The sequence below is a fragment of the Phyllopteryx taeniolatus genome, chromosome 1 (genome assembly GCF_024500385.1).
Source record: "Phyllopteryx taeniolatus isolate TA_2022b chromosome 1, UOR_Ptae_1.2, whole genome shotgun sequence".
Taxonomy (NCBI): Eukaryota; Metazoa; Chordata; class Actinopteri; order Syngnathiformes; family Syngnathidae; genus Phyllopteryx; species Phyllopteryx taeniolatus.
This window is the reverse complement of record NC_084502.1, coordinates 28,769,441-28,787,254: the sequence shown is the minus strand read 5'-3', so window position 1 is coordinate 28,787,254 and position 17,814 is coordinate 28,769,441. Positions and strand designations below refer to the sequence as shown.

Below are 17,814 nucleotides of genomic sequence, written 5' to 3'. Positions count from 1 at the left end.
GCATATGTTTTTAAAGTTATAACATAAGAAATTGCTGCTACTCTTAACTAACATTAACAGTGATTCGTTCTGAGTGACAGCGATTTGTGGCGGTACGGTGGACGACTGGTTAGAGCGTCTGCCTCACAGTTCTGAGCTGCGGGGTTCAATCCCCGGCCCCGCCAGTGTGGAGTTTGCATGTTCTCCCCGTGCCTGCGTGGGTTTTCTCCGGGCACTCCGGTTTCCTCCCACATCCCAAAAACATGCATGGTAGGTTAATTGACGACTCTAAATTGCCCCTTAGTGTGAATGTGTGCGCAAATGGTTGTTTGTTTATGTGTGCCCTGCGATTGGCTGGCAACCAGTTCGGGGTTTGCCCCGCCTCCTGCCCGATGATGGCTGGGATGGGCTCCAGGACGCCCGCGACCCTAGTGAGGAGAAGCGGCTCAGTAAATGGATGGATGGAACAGTGATTTATTTGCTTGAGTCGAAAAAATTAAAGTCAAGTCAGAAAGGCAGGAACACTCCAGGCAGGAGTTTCCAGGTTTAGAAACACCCAAGTAACAATAAATAAAATAATCATGGGACTCCTACATTCAATTTTTTTTTTTATTGGTCCACTTCTTCACTTTTTCGGTTTTCATGATGGCGCCTAACCGAGTGGTCGCCTCAGTAACAAGCTCTCTAGTACTGTCTATGTTTCTTTTGTTCGTCTTTGGACACATTACGCAAACTTTTTACACAAGGGAAGACTTGCTAAACAGTAGGGAGTCTATGCCAGACTTTCTTTCACCAGCTTTCACAAATCTGCTCAGTTTTTTCTCTGAGTTACTCACCGGCGGAGCAGCTGCGGTTATGGTGCATGGAGGAGGTGAAGGCGACACCACAGAGGAAAGCAGCTCAAGCTCCGAAAGAGCATTCTGAATGTCGGTCCCGTCAATACACCTCGCAAATCTACGCTCTCTACCCAACAAAATGGATGAGCTTCAACTCCTCACAAAGACCAGTAAAGACTTCACCGAGACATGGCTTTCTGAACGAATCCCTGATGGCGCCGTAATCCTTCGAGGCTTCCAACTTCATGGCACGGACCACGACACGGAACTATCAGGGAAAACAAAAAGTGGCGGAATATGTTTCTAGATCAACAAAAAATCGTGTACTGACGTCACGGAGCTCAACACATACTGCAGCCCGGACATGGAGTCGTTGTTTTTTAACTGCAAGTCATTCTACTCGCCGTGCAAGTTTACTTAATTCATTCTCTGGAGTGTTTACATCCACCCCCAGGCTAACACGAACGCCGCACTGCTAACGTTGTCGAACCAAGTAAACAAGCTTGAAAAAGCACCCAGATTCACCCCTCATTATTTTAGGGGATTTAACAAATTAGAACTCAACCAGGAACTCCTTCAATACAACCAGCACAAAGACTCTCCCGCATGGGAAAACAACATTCTAGACCACTGCTACGCCACACTAGAAGACTCATACTGTGCTATTCCCCATGACGACTTGAACACCTTCTACTGCAAATTTGAAAAGGACACTTTTACACCCCACACCCACCCACCCGCACTACCAAACAACCACCATCACACCTCTGACTCGCCCTTCTCCGTTGACCATCCACAAACAGGATGAGAGAGGTATCTTCAAACAACAAAACATCAACATAGCGGAGGGCCCAGACCTTGTGTTCCCATCCTGCCTCAAAGTCTGTGCGGACCAGCTTGCTCCAGTCTTCATGAAGTCCACATGCTAGGACGCTGCGTTCGGAAACCGGAGGTCCACGGCAACCGATCCCGGCCCGTGAGTCTGCATTTGCTGGGACAGAGGCCGGCATGAACAACAAGGCGCCTCTCTCTTGCCCAGTCGATTATGAAGCGACACTTTGACAGGCGTAGTACGTCATAGCACTCCTCTCAATGCTGCGGTCACGCAGCCCAGTCAGCCAATCAGTGTCTATCTTTAGACGTAGATATGTGGTCACATGGGTTACGAATCCAATCGGGAGCATTTACACTCAAATGAGGAAGTGAAGCGCTCTCGCGGCCTGTCTAAGTGGCTTGGCTTCGTATAGATGGCATAAAACTACATTTGAAGCACAACGCTCATTATTTTATGCAGAGACAAGGCCACGACAATATCGAGGCAGTTTTAATTTCGCGATATCATGAATATTGTGACATCCCTACATACGACAAAAAACATTTTCATACGCTTGCTTGATCGGGAAGGTTGGATGTTTTGCTAGCTTTCCCGTGACTATTTTTGACTTGTTCTGAGCAATGATGAATCTGTCAACTTCGAGCCCTGAACAGTGATGTGACAAACATTTTCACATATTTTAATTAAAAAAAATTTAACAACCGAATAGTTTTGGAGGAGGTTTGTTCAAAACCTTTGTTTCATAAGAGCGTTTCACATATATGCACAGTTAATAAGTGCTCCCAGTGGGAAGTTCCCACTAAGAAGTACAAACAAAAATGACTCTTTTTGAACCTTTTCCGTCTTTACCTCAATTTACACGCTCCAAAAAGTACCACCGAAGGGATATCACAATCATGTTCATGACTGACTGGGGTGTTTTGATTAACATGGAAACTTTGCTTCACCCGAGGATACGCAATGCTAGCATGTAGCGAGCTAGCCTTAAAAAAAATGGAGGCATAAACACAAACTGTTTTAATTCCCACACCGTTTTACCTGATTTGGGTGTAAATACAATCAAATTAAAGCTGAAAGTCTGCAGCAAGGACATCTTGTTTGTTTAATTTCAAACTATTTGTGGTGGTGTTTGGAGCTAAAAAGACGACAATTGTGTTCATGTCCCAAAATTTATGGACGTGACTGGAACCATATCAATGCTGATAGTAACATTAAATATGACGTTCATGTAGAGTGAAATTTATGCATAAGCAGAGCTCATTCACATATGATCAGTAGACCTTTGTTGTGCGAAGGCACCTATTTTACATTTGAAAAATCTCACAGTTAACCACCAAACAAAAATAATATAAAATGTATGAATACTGGCGGCACGGTGGAGACTGGTTAGAGCGTCAGCGTCACAGTTCTGAGGACCCGGCTTCAATCCCCGGCCCCGCCTGTGTGGAGTTTGCATGTTCTCCCCGTGCCTGCGTGGGTTTTCTCCGGTTTCCTGCCACATCCCAAAAATATGCATTAATTGGAGACTCTAAATTCCCCGTGGGTGTGAAGGTGAGTGCAGATGGTTGTTTGTTTGTATGTGCCCTGCGATTGGCTGGCAACCAGTTCAGGGTGTACCCCGCCTCCTGCCCGATGACAGCTGGGATAGGCTCCAGCACGCCCGCGACCCTAGTGAGGAGAAGCAGCTCAGAAAATGGATGGATGGATGGATGTATGAATACTGAAATCTTGTCTAGTTTAGTCACAAATGTACTTTACACAGTGTCAAATCTGGGCTTGTTTAGTTAAACACAAAGCTGGTATATTTGTAGGAAGAGAACTTTTGTACTCTAGTATGAATAGCAACAGGTGGATACACAGCTTTATTGTACCTTTTGCCATTCAATGGAAGAGCATTTAAATGTTCTGCCTGTCACTACACGCCGCTGGCATAGATAGATGCACAAAGATATATTTCTGATTAAGAAAAATACAAGGCATAATTAATTTTCTTAAGAGTCAACGTCGTATACCAAACCGAACAGAAAACCATCACCACAAAACCAAGATACCAACTGAACCATTGATGTTGTGAACAGTTCAAACCCTAGTTTTGGGTCATTAAGCCACGTATATGATTGCTTGGGTTGATGAGGCTTTCAAAGATGAGGCACTCACCAGCTGTATTTGTGTGGTTATTTATTTATTTTGTCCTGTTCATCTATTAGGTCAAACACAAAGGAGGATCTGTACCCCTTTTATGCTGGAACAGTTTTAGTGTGACACAGTAGAGTTTTTAAGCTGTCCCTGTGGTTCTTTGTATTCTGATGGATTTTTTTATTATTTATTTCAGTCAGACAGAACAAGTTTTAAAGGGGAGTGACAGTGAAAAGATAACTAAATAATACATGAAGAGAAGACAACAAAAGACAGGACATTAGCTGTAATAAAGATGAGGAAAGTAAATCATTATATGCCTAGTACAATGACACATTACATTTGAGTGTTGGATGGGACAGTAGTAGCGCTTTATACCCTGTGAAGGAAGGACAGGACAATATAGGACAGGGCTGGACAGGCCAAGGACAGAAGTATGCAGGACCGAAGTAGTGGACCCAGCTGTACAACTGAAGTGTGGTGGGAGTGCCCATGTAAATTCTCAACATCTTTAGAAATAGAGTGCAAGTGAGGAGATATCCAGGAAGTTTGCACAGTTATGAGTTATTTATCGCAATGACTAAGACACATACAAGTCTATTTGACACAGTCTTGCATGCACAATAACCTTCAGAAGTGACCTATAATTACAGGGCCTACACCGCGGAGGCTGAGGACCCCACCCCACCCAGCCGAGAGATCAAGGTTCAGCATGTTGAAGAAGGGTGACCAGCTATTTGTGTAATTATGTAATAGATTTTTTCATTCGCCCGATATTTTTTTCTAATGCAATATATTCTAGAATGAGATTTAACCAGGGATTAATATTGATAGATTGTTTATTTTTCCAGTTTATTAAAATTGTTTTCTTAGCATTTTTTTCTTCGTGTTTCTGTCATTTTAATCTATGACACCCAAATACATTTTCAATTTTTCAGCATATTACATTCGCGATTGAACATAATTTTGGGGTGCTAGCTGTAGTTCAAGCAGCACGGTGTACAAGTGGTGAGCACATCGGCATCACATTTCTGAGGACCTGGGTTCAAATCCGATCTCGCCAGTGTGGAGTCTGCATGTTCTCCCTGTGCCTGCGTTGGGTTTTCTCCGGGTACTCCAGTTTCCTCTCACATATCAAAAACATGCATGGTAGGTTAATTGGCAACTCTAAATTGCCCATAGGTGTGCATGTGAATGTGAATGATAGTTTGTCTATGTGCCATGCGATTGGCTGGTGACCAGTTCAGGGTATACCCCACCTTTCGCTCAGAGTCAGCTGAGATAGGATGGCCGCGACCCTAGTGAGTGTAAGCGATGCGGAAAATTGATTGATAGCTGTTGTTCATGTGAGCGTGCTACGATATACAGTATAACAACGATATAAGGTATAATACCAACTTGAAAAAAGTGTCAATTGAAAGCTGTTTTTTTTGGGTTTTTTTTATTTTCCTGAAAAGATGTCATTTTGAAGGTGAGGGTATTCTGCCCGACAGCCTTGACATAAAAATGACTAAAAACTGCCACTTTATAGCATTGTATAGTACATTCCTTTTTCCACAATGGCTATGGAGTGAATTTGGTCTCCACTTCTGCCACTGACATCAAAGCAAGACATACAGTGCGTGTTGATTTTGGAGATGAAAAGGGGGTGTTCCACAGGGAAATCATTGTTTACCAATTGGTCCAAAATGGTTGATATTATTGGAAATGCCAGTTTCATTTTCTTAAGCAAAAAAAAAAAAAAAAAACTAAATCAACTTGTTATTAACCATTAAGACTCACAGTCCCTTTAAGCAAGCAAATTACACAACCCAAGTTATTATTTTTGTGTGCTGTCTATTTCTGAAAATGTGCCTGTGAACAAGAACAACCTGCTATAAAGTTTGCCGTCACAATTCTGTCTCTGCGAGTAAAAAATCACGGTGAGAATTAGCCAGGGCTGGCTTCCCAGAAGCAGGACTGTGTTCATAGGGGTGAATAGCTACAATATAACAAATTGTGAAACACTAACATTTCAGATAGGTAGATCCTTCGCTCGGTACAATGAAAAAAATGGAGCCGGCAGCTTCCTTGCTAATATCCACACTTTCCCTTTAATTCTCACCTGCATCCTCTCTTTAGCAACCTGCTTCTTCCTTAACTCTTAAGCTATCTTTTTATGGTTTAAGAAATGTGATCAAGTACAAGATACTGTATATACAGCAACAAACGCCTATACAGGCTCGCTGTTCAGGGCGTCCATATATACAATCGCTATTTGGAATGGATATCACGTTCCATCTGTGTAGCCTACCCTTTCCGCGATGCAGGAGCCAACTATGTTGAAGCGGGGCGGGTCTTGCAGAGAAAGGCCATGGGGTTTCCAAGAATGTCTGTGAAATGGGCCCCTCCCTTTCTGGGTTTCCGCAATTGTAATATGGTTCGTCTTTTTGTAAAAGTGTTTCGTCTTTTGTTTTTGTGTTTCCTGAAATGTTAAAGTGTTTCACAATTTGTTATATTGTTTTGCACTTCCAGGCCACCGTAAATATCTCCTGCTCTGCACTTTATGCAGTCCCAGTTTTTAGGGCCTAAAACATATTTGGACAATTGGACTTTCAGACCCCTCGAGCGACAAATCTAATGTTTTTTTTTTTCCTGTTGTTAACTGGAAACTTTTAGCGACTCTAACACTCCTGCAGCCAGAGCAGGAGATATTGACCCCTGTGAACACAATCTTGCTTGTGCGAAGCCAGCCCAGGCTAATTCTCACCGTGATTTTTCACTCACAGAGGCAGAATTGTGATGTCACAAGACGGCAAACTTTATAGCAGGTTTCTCACAGGCACATTTTCAGAAAAAGACAACACATAAAATATTAACTTGGGTTGTGTAATTTGCTTGCTTAAAGGGACTGTGGGTATTAATGGTTCATATTTCAATAACAACTTGAAACTGGGACTGCATAAAGTGCTGTAATTTCTAAATGTTATACATATTTTTTGGGAACATTTTGAAGTGAAAAGTCTAGACTTCAATTACATTTCAAGGGTGGTCTGATGGTGACAAGACAGAGGCTCTCTCTCATCGTATCTGCAGAGCCATCAGAAATTAGGCCTGATTAGGCCCATCAAGCAGAGGTTGGGCGCATACTAATGCATAGTCAGAGGAAGAGGAGCAAGATAACCCGATAGCACTGCAATCATGGCTCAACATTAAAGAGAGGGAGGATTCGACTTACCCATGCCGATGGGAGCCCCGTGAACGCCCAGAGTGGTAGGAATAGCCAGAATAGGTTGACTCTGTGTCCATGGCAACACTGTGGTGTGACTGAAGTGGACTATGTCCCTGTTCACAGAGAGGCAAAGGGTAGCTGTCGTGCTCAGGCGGTCGGCTTGGAAATCAACCCTGAGGCAGGGCAACACCAACCTAGGTAGGGGGTGAAGAGAATGAAGATTTTGAATGTGAAGAAAAAAAATAAATACAAATAAAAAAATAAAAACATTTTTAAATCAAGAAAGTGCATTTCAGCAGGTATTTGACACGCTGCAAGCCTTTTCATCACATATAACCTCAATGGCCACATCATCAGCTTCACTTGCACCATCCATCACAATCTAAAACTTCAGCCTTCACTAAGACACTGCAACTAGAATAGTACTATAATAGGGTAATAACCTATACCAAGACCTCTACCAAGGTGGAATTGTAAACAAAAATGAATACAAATGAACGTTCCACATTTGTTTGTCCAACAGTTTGCACTAAAAAGCGCTCTGACAAGAACGAGGCAGTAAATAATTGTATTTACAGAGAACAGTGCTTCTGCAGGATTTACCAAATCAAAGACCTATATCATGACATAAAACAAAGAATTCGGCAAAGAAAGTCATTCCAAACCAAAATTCACACAATACATAAGTCAGTTATGTATACCTAGAACCACTAAACTATAAGAAAACGAAAACAAGAAAAATGCATATACTACAGTGTATAGACATCGAAAAATTTTAAGCAATGATTTTTTATGAGATTTTATGGTATATAGGCAAATATGAATTGAGAGGTGGACGCCTTCATGCTGGACAGCACTGAGCTCTACTTGATACACCTGCAGTATAAAACGAGCAAGAGGAGGCAGCGAAAGTCCCAAACTAAGTTCAGGGTTTCCCACACACTCTAAAAACAGTTGGGTTATTTCATTAACCCAATTCCTGGGTATTTTGTGTTGGGTCATATTTTTCTGAGTGTACCCAATTTGTTGTGTCAAACAACCCAATTGTTGAGTCATCGATCTTCCCTGCTCCCGCCTACAAGCGATTTGAAATGGAGTGTGCCAACAAAGTAATGTCTGCCACAGCCTCTTCGACTGCAATTTACTCAAGCGGTAAGCGTTTTCAATGATAACCCTTTATATCTTTGTAATGGTTTAGTTGTTGTAATGTTTCATTTGCATTTGATTTATCTTGACCTTTAGCACCCTTGAGTGGTAAAATGTGTGTTATACGTCAGTTTGTCGAGTTAATTTCTGTGTTCAATGACTTGGCTGAAGTGTTTGGTAAAGTCTTTGTCCACGCTGTAAATCACTATTTGTGGTAGAACATGTAAATTCCTGTAAGATATAAGGTGTTTAGAAGTAAAGCGTGTTTTGGGGAATGCAAATGTTGCTAAAAATATGTTAAAATTATAATTTTTATTCAAAACGTTAGCATTTGTTGGCACTCTAAGCTAGCGGAGCTTTGTTGTGCTAATTAGGCTAACTAAGTTCAGAGGTTGTCAACCAGGATTTCGCGGTACAAGGCTCCATCCAGATTTCCCTCGATGCGCTGAGGTTGACCTGTCCCCTTTGCAGAGAAACAACACCAAAGCATAATGCTTCCACCTCCATGCTTAACGAGGGGGTGGTGTTCTTGGGGTCATAGTCTGAATTCCTCTATCTCCAAACATGGCGAGTCAATTCCAAACAGCTCAATTTTGGTCTCATCTGATCACATCACCTTCTCGCGTTCATTCTCTGAATCATTCAGGTTTTCACTGGAAAACTTCGGACAGGCTTGTACATGTGCCTTCTTGAGCAGGGGCACCTTACAGGCGGTGCACGATTTTAATCCAGTACGGAGTAGTGTGTTACCAATGTTTTTCTTGGTGACTGTGGACCCAGCTGCTTTGAGATAACTAACAAGCTCCTCCCATGTAGTTCTGGGCTGATGCCTAAACTTAAACCTAAACCTAACCTCAAAGATACCCCATGATGAATTAATGTATCCACTTTTTTTTTACATTGTTGTTTATTGGTGTGCCGTGACATTTTTCAATTGTAAAATATATTTCATGGCTCCATAAAAGTTGGAAATCACTGCTCTAGTCAGATCGTGTATTCTAATCAGTCAGGTCAAAGCAACATTACAACGTGACAGAAATAATGGGTGCTAACTTACTGTAATGAAATTACTTTATTTTTAATTAAATTACTTCACCCACACCGGAACTTTAGAGCATGATTCGACAGAACGGCGGCATTTTTACATCCAACCGTTCGTGCTAGCACTAGCTTGCTAGGCTACATAATGTTTTTGTTGCCTGCTTGCGAGCCGTATCGTATTAAAAGTACGTGAACATGCCTCAAGCAGTTCTTGAAAGTCTCCCGAGCACTGGTAACCAGGACTTTCATTCAAGAACTGCTTGAGGAATGTTCACGGACTTTTAATACTATACGGCTCACAAGCAGTCAACAAAACGTTATGTAGTGTAGCAAGCTACTGCTAGCACTAACAGTTGTACGTAAACATGCCAGTGTTCTGTCGAATCATGCTCTAAAGTTTCACTGTGTGTGAAGTAATTTAATTACAATAAAGTAATTTAATTACAGTAAGTTCGCACCCATTATTTCTGTAATGTTGTAATGTTGGTTGATTATAATACATGACCTGACTAGAGAATACTTTTGAAGATACTCAGTACACAAGTATATCCAGTAAATGAACAGGTCATTTAAATAGAGACATTTCTCCATCTTGTGATCACATCGGTGATCGGTTATTGTTTTTTTAAATTCGCTGATCGGCCCCAAAAATCCTGATTGTGTAAAGCCTAGACACTAGAGTTGGATTTTGAAGAATGAAAATGAAGTAGTCTTAGTTTTAAACTGATGCAAAAACACGCACCGACGCTGGAGTTTTCTGGATGGGCGGAGGAGTGGACAGCTTACTGTTAGAGGCGCACCTGCAGAGAGTGAAAGCGGGAAACATTACGTGAGGATTTATATTCCATAGTTGTGATATAGTCATTTTATATTTCTCCTGGGCAACAACCCCCAGTATATCAAGTCTTCGATATATCCCCCACCCAGAAATGGAAGTTGATTAATTTTATTTGCTTTTGCGGGCCACACATTCTGACAAAAAATATATGCTTTCAAAATGTCCAGGCCCCAAAATAAGACCAAAAAATGAACAGGGCCAACTCCCCAGGGAAGGGGTTAGTCGCAATGCTGAGGGATGATTTTTCTATTCCAGCCCCAGAACTTCAAAACTGTGAAATATGAACAGATTTGTCAACCACGACTTGCAACCAGTGTGCTGATTTAAAAAACGGTCCCTCTTAATTAGACAAACTCATGGCTGAGGTATAATATCAAACAGAAATGTAATCAGTGATTAGAAAAAGAAAAACAAGATTTGAATTGTTTTTTGTCGCTCCTGACAAGCTGCACAACCTCCCCACTGGAAACTTACAAACTATGCTTCCAGCAGTATGCAAAGGTTTATGGCTTTTTTTTGGTGGAGGCGGAGGTGCCCTCAAGGTGCTTAGAAATTGGGTGAGCATTTTCTCCCCACTGGTAACATTCTTGCAATCACAACTTGACTTCGCAATCACCCTGTCCAAAAATACCGTAATTTCTCGTGTATGATGTGCATTGTTTCCCCCCAAAAAATGTCAAAAGTCAATAGTGCGCATTATACATGGGTATAGGGGGAAATGGAAAAAAACTTGCACATTTTATTAATGTATGCCGCCATCTAGTGGTTATGAAAAAGCTGTGCACTTTCATTCCAATATGCCACCACCACCTAGAGGTCATGGGAAAGGTGTACACTTTCATTCTAGTATGCAATCGCCACCTAGAGGTTTTAAAAAACAAAACAAACAAAAAACAAACAGGACTTGCAGTTCAGTGACCAGAACCATTTATATACATATAAATAAAAATTTATAGACAGATGCGACGACGTCATCAACAAGCATTATCGTGATTGGTCGGTAAAGACCCAATCTCTACCATCGGTCAAAGTTAGACAGTCTAGTACCAGTTTTTAATGTACCGTTTATACAAAGCACTCCTAGCTGTAGTAACAACAGTATAGTTGGACAGACATCTTGTGTTACTGTGATGTTTCAACTTAAGAGTTTTATGCCATGCTAATACAAAAATGATCATGATGTTATAACATACATTCCTAAACTTTGCAAAATTATCTTCCGACGACGCCTTAATCCATATCTAATGTACGCTTCCCAGTTTTAATTAACACACAAAAATTATTGCATAATTTGTATTATTTTGTGCTAGAAGAAATAGTGACAGGGTTTCCACCAAACAGGACTGCAATTTTTCTCCTCATCACCTGCTTAATCTTCTTAAAGGCAAAGGCACTCTGCTCAATGTGGGATTAATAGGTCAATGGGTCCAAGTTCATGCAGAGTGCAAAAGCTAATTTCTGATCTGCCCGTGTTGGCGTGCCTAATTTTAGAATATTTATTACTAAGTTAACAAAACCCAAGGACCAGTATTTAACTGATACTAAAGGTGTTTTCTGTAACTAATATAACAGACTTTGAAAATGTCTACAGAATTTGTAAACACAATTAAGTTCACTAAGAAGTGATATTGAATTAACATTCATAACATTTGGGATGAAAAGGAGGAGTAATTTTTTACAGATGCGTACAGTTCAGTTAAAAATTTTGTTACCATTGTCATTATTAATTATGTAGGCTACAACGTTTACATATTTCTTGTAGTAAAGAGTCACATGAGGAAAGAACACCAAATACTGAATGTCCTCCATCCTTCGTTTACTGTGATCAAGTCCTCTTAGAATTGACCGGCGATTTAAGACTGTGACCATTGCCGATCATGTTGTCAAACGATTTATGTAACTGATGTATAGAACCCTTAAACTCCACATGGTACAAGGGGCTAATTAATGGCTGCTATCAAATTGTCTGAAGTCACTGGACCTCATTATAGTGACCAGCTTTGAAGCTTTCAAAGACATACCTACTAAATGGGGTGGAAAGCACAAATATGATAAATGTGGAGCATCTCATGAACCACATAGGATGTCTGTTATGTTTCCAATTCTGAACTCACTTTCAAGAAAGCCATTCATCTGTTTTTTGTTTAGTGGATTCAAAGGCAGTCATAGTAAGTAAACTTTAACAATTCACTTGCAATGGCAAACTGCAGCTGCCTCTAATATCACACAAAGTGTCTCTGTGACTTCCCTTAGAGCAAACATCAAAGCTCCATGGAAAACAAAAGTCATGAGACAAGCAGCAGCCCGAGGAAAATGGGCATATCGCATCACATGTTTGCTGTGTTGCTGTTCATGGCAGAGCAAATTAGGGTTATTACTTCTGTGGAATTCAATTGGCATTCCAGAATGTCACGAAATTCAACCTCCAGTTGGGCAATGACCACACTTTGGCCAACACTGAGCTACTGACTAGACATGTAAAAAAATACAGGAGTGGAAACCATCCACTCCTGGTGACTTTGTTGTTATAGTTTCCGCCACTCCCAGTAACTTTCGGGGTTAGGGTTAGGTCCTACTCCTGCTCAATCACATTATTAAAAGTGAAATTTACTCCCATTCCACAAGACCCTTGGGACCCGGTGGAAATCCCCAAAAAAGGTCAGCCTCCAGTTGGCACTCGAGAGATATGTACTGTACTCTTGAACTGAAAACAATGACCAAAACTTTTGTTTGGGTTGCGCTTCCAGATAAACCCAAAATATTTTGTTTTTTTTAATTGAGTATCCTATCAATTATCTCATCAATTATTCAAGTATTCGAACAAAACTTGATTGAATACTTAATTTGAAACTTGATTAAACATAATAACATGTACATGTCAGTTGCAGCCTGCGGGTATTAGCGTAATATCTGTGACTTCTGTGTATGGCTCTAAAAGGAAGGGCCAGGACTGGTGAGTGACATGGGCATCAGCGAATGAGAGTGTAAAGTTAGGCGGCCATTATCCTGCGTAGTGACTTACTGTGAGCTGTGGCCAATGGCAGCTCATGAATGAATGTGCTTATGTATAGTACAGGTGTCACAATTAATCGACTGAATAACAACTACATTGATAATCGATTAATAATTTTGAGTCATTGTTTAACTTTAAATCTCACAAATCCTCTGATTTCAGTCTCCCAACAGAATATAATCTCAGATTTCTGTAGTCCTTCAAGAAAGCAGACTGACAATCTTTTGTGTTTCATCAAAATTAGACATTTGCAAACATCTGCTTTTACTTTGGAAAACAATGATCAACATTTTTGCCTATTTTTTTTTGTCACAGACCAAATGAATTATAATCAATTTATCCCCCCCAAAAAAATCAGTTTAATATATTACGAAAATTATCAGTTGCAGTCGTAGTATGAATAACCTCTATTTGACACGGAGTTGAACATGAGGAAGTCTTAGAAGTGTATAACAAACTAGCATCCCTTTGCATTACTCAAAAAGTAGTTCTCAGTTTCAAAAACGGTGAGTATCACAACAGTCCCTCTGGTCTGATATTGATTAATTGTTGTTTGTTTGGGTTTGTTCAATCATTAAACAATACCAAATAAACAACAAATATTGTTTAATAAACAGTAATGGGATAAAATATTTTGCAATAAACATCCATCCATCCATTTTCTGTACTGCTTATCCTCACTAAAGTTTGTGGGTGTGCTGGAGCCTATCCCAGCTATCTTCGGGCGAGAAGCGGAGTACACCCTGAACTCGTCGCCAGCCAATCGTAGGGCACATATAAACAAACAACCATTCGCACTCACAATCACACCTACAGGTAATGTAGAGTCTTCAATCAACTGACCACGCATGTTTTTGGGATGTTGGAGGAAACCGGCGTGCCCGGAGAAAACCCCCGCAGGCACGGGGATAACACGCAAACTCCACACAGGCGGGGCCGGGGATCGAACCCCGGACCTCAGAACTGTGAGGCAGATGTGTTTACCAGTTGTTCACTGTGCCGCCACAATAATAATCAATGCAAAATATTTTTTTTATCCAACAATTTCATGAATTGAAAACCATATGTTAGTTTTCCTACTGTTTGTTCAAAGTGATTGAAAGTGCACCAGCTGCTGTGTCTATTTTTTTTTTTTACCACTGGCAGGGGCATTACAATACGTTATAACTAGCGATGTTAGGCCATATTAAATTAGCTAACATCTATACGTTACCTCTTGTGTGGGCAATTGTAGACATGCTGTTGTGGTACATATTGCACTTTAGCTTCTTTTTTAAGTGTGAAATGATCTTAGGACATTCTCTGTCTTTTAATGAAGTCTTTCCTCCTGGATCACCGCCATTGAGCTAACTTATTTTCTACACAGAGTGGTGCATACAGCTGCAGTAACATTAGTCCTTGTGGGAAAATGATCCCTGCGAATTTTTTTGCAATGGAATTATTTGAGTTTTTTTTTTTTTTAATAACTGTTGCAGCCTTATAATTTACCCAGTTGTTTCTCAACTGCTCTGCCTTAGACATATGACGTGTAGGCTTGGTTTCCTGGTGGTGCAATCTTGAGTTTTTGCCACCCGGAAGTAAGTGTGACGTCATGGCATAAAGGTCCAGGCATGCAATACAACAGTCGATTTCGCACAATATGTCACCTTTAAAACTCGTGCTCGCTATAATGCACATTTACTCAATAAAGCTAAAGATTTAGGCGTTACTACTGTCCATTTATCAGTGACAAGACAACCTGTGTGAGCCTGTCACAAGAACAACTGAGATCGAAAGTTGAACTAACAATAGTGAACAAGACATTTATATATAACCTGTATCTTAGGACAACCTATTACTTGCACTTCACTGAATAATATTGTCTTTGTTTTATTTCAACTCTACCCTCTCAACATTCAAGGCACTCCACTCTCAGTTTTCTGTTACCATGGTGAGACATGACATATTTTGAACGGAGATACAGATAATTAGGCTATACTTTAGTTTTTGATTGTGTTTGTTTTAAATTGCTCATGTCAATTGTATATTATTATTCACATTGTACAGCTACATAACTGAAGTCTATGCAAGGCTAATAGCGTAGTGCACATACAGTAGATCACTCCGCCGAATGCCTTGCAGCACTTAATAACTGTTGTCATGTATCCCTGCGCTGCTTACACTTTATCAGCTGAGTCCCAATGGGGGCAAATAAACTTATGCTCACCGGACCTCATTACTACAAACCTAGCCGATTTAAAATTAAATTATCCACGCATTACTATTGTGACATGTCGAAGCTCAAGAAAAATAACAAGTACGCTAGACTTGGTTAGTGCGTTAGTCTCGTAAAACAAAAAAAACAAAAAAATCATACAGGTAGACGACAAAGGCGTGTCATTTCTTTTAAAACAACCGAGTAACTTTCTACATTTACCATCGTTATTGAGCTAACAAACAAAAACACATATACACGACGTCCACAGCATTGGTGACAGACCATTAGACTGTAACACGGACACCTTCACACACACCACTGAGCTAACTTGCTAATTAATTAGCTCATCACATACATGCGCTATTGAAGTGAAACTCACCTGTTATCGGGAACAATATCATTCCTGTGGTTGTCTTGGCATCCAGAGGTTGTAAAACAGTTGTGCTACAGTGGGGGAAGCAGCCCTTGCTAACAGTAGGGGGTCACACCGCCACTTTGGAATATACAGCGCCAGTGCCTTGCAGCACCCCTGGGGTGTAGTACGGCGGCCGGCCGCTAGGAGGGTGTCGGTCGCTCAAGTGGAGCTTCTCTGTGTGAGACCTTTCTACCAAACTTTTTCTTCCATTGGCCACATAGAGAAAAATGGAAGGACGCAAGCGCCACTTTGACATTCTTCATTGATTCAACACGTTAAAACTAACCCATCAGTATAGTTAAAGATATGCTCAAAATTAGATGTAGGTCAAAATCATAATACCCTTGGTGTCCTCATCAGAATCACCCATGCAGTCATCATGAAACTGTAGTAGAAAAATGTAACTCAGGCCATATTATAAGTGGCCAAGCGTTTGCACTCCTACCAGTCCAATGATAAGTCTCCTAAAATATGTTTCCTTCATTTTATTTCATTGGATACACGTGATTTTTACATGTCTCACACACTCCAGGGTGTGTAATAATTGGTTAGATGATACAAAATAATTTGTACACGGTTTTATTGTCCACATAAACGTATTTGTTGAAATGAGTCGATTTGAAAGTGGATATTCTATTTTCATAATCATATTGAACATTTCGCATGTGTTCCTGAAACTGTTGTCCACCCTGTCATTATGCGATAACTGCCCGTTTTCACGACTAGCATTTTATCTTTCCATAGCAGTGACTGAAACAGTGGAGCTGCAGAATGCATATTTCAATATATGTTTCATAAATGTCATCCTATTTTGTGTAGTTGGATGTTGTCAAGCTTAACATGTCTACTGTGTCATAGTGAAATATTAATTGATATGAAAACCTTTAAGAAATTTGAAATATATTTGTAATACAGTTGCACTTTTTATGCGGTTCTCGCACATATTTATTTATCCACCCATCCATCCATTTTCTACCGCTTATCCGAGGTCAGGTCGCGGGGGCAGTAGCTTTAGCAGGGACGCCCAGACTTCCCTCTCCCCAGCCACTTCGTCCAGCTATTTATTTATTTAACCGGTGGACAGGACAAAATTAACAGTCACAGTTAATGCACCAGAGTAGAAAGTTGGTAGTACATTGCAGGCAAACCACACTGGGTGTGTCAATTGGTAATTTTAGTATAATGGCACGGACCACTGAAAAGCAGGCCGTGAGCCAGCCACAAATGCCATATTTTTGACAGCTGTGTTTTAAACAGGTGTTTAAAAAAAGTACTCCCATGCTGTACTTTAGTAGAAATACAGATATTTGTGTAAAAAAGATTGGTAAACGTGGAAGTGCTGCTTCAACTGCTATATACAGAAAAAACTGAATCTCAAGACGATATATATGGACCAAAGCTACAAAAATAAGAAACAAAGCTAAGATCTTGAATTTTAAGATTAATATCCTTGGCAAGGAGACATGTTAACCTTTTTGTATTTATAAACAGTCGTGTGCTTTCACTATAATTTGGCTTGGTCTTGGAACTGATTTCGTGTTCACTTATACATTTTTGTTTTGTATTCAAAGTGTTTGATGACTGCACATCTGCAATCAAAGTGAAGCACCCACCTGAAAACATCTAGCATGTTGACTGGGCTGAAGCACAGCAACACAAATTGCACTGCCGGTGGTGCGAGCCAGTTGATTGAGATTCTTAAACACACACACGCACAAACACGCCACACACCAAGCAACAGATGCCCCCCAGCAATGCGGTGGCTGCGTATAAATCAATATTTTGTCCTCCTTTCAACAACCCCTCCACCCCCACCACACACACATAGCCTAAGAACTCATGCCCTCCAGAACACAATAGAGGTCACGACTTATGTATGACCCCTCTCCATCCCCTTGAAAAGCCAAATAAAGCCCATACTCTGTCAGGGATGAGGGTGTTTTAACTATATCTTTTGCTCATTATACATTCATATTTACAATATTTGAAACTGTGCTTTTGTACTCACATTGATAAATTAGCGACATTAAAATCATTCCCAACGGAATGTATGTATTTGAATGGAAAGATCTGGATAGTTGGTTTTGAAAACGAGACAATGATTGAGTCTAATTTTTGTGTAAGAGTCGTGCGCCATCATGTGGTATAATCTGGCTATTACAAAGTT

At 40.5% G+C, this 17,814-nt stretch overlaps 1 protein-coding gene across 5 annotated transcripts in view; it reads right to left on the bottom strand.

Annotated features, from left to right (window-relative positions):
• LOC133484008 (vang-like protein 1) overlaps positions 1-15,786 on the bottom strand; it is a 67,746-nt gene extending 51,960 nt beyond the window's left edge. Inside the window, exons 1-3 of one of the 5 annotated variants that reach the window (XM_061786024.1) lie at positions 15,612-15,786; positions 9,927-9,984; positions 7,004-7,191 (exon numbers count right to left, since the gene is read on the bottom strand). In XM_061786024.1, the coding sequence (XP_061642008.1) occupies positions 7,004-7,074 (71 nt within the window). In that variant the 5' untranslated portion in view covers positions 7,075-7,191; positions 9,927-9,984; positions 15,612-15,786. Of the gene's footprint in view, positions 1-1,672; positions 1,902-7,003; positions 7,192-9,926; positions 9,985-15,611 lie in introns of those variants that run through there. The other 4 variants (XM_061786129.1, XM_061786034.1, XM_061786044.1 and 1 more) reach the window with 4 other exon arrangements.
• Between the last annotated feature and the right edge of the window lie 2,028 nt (positions 15,787-17,814).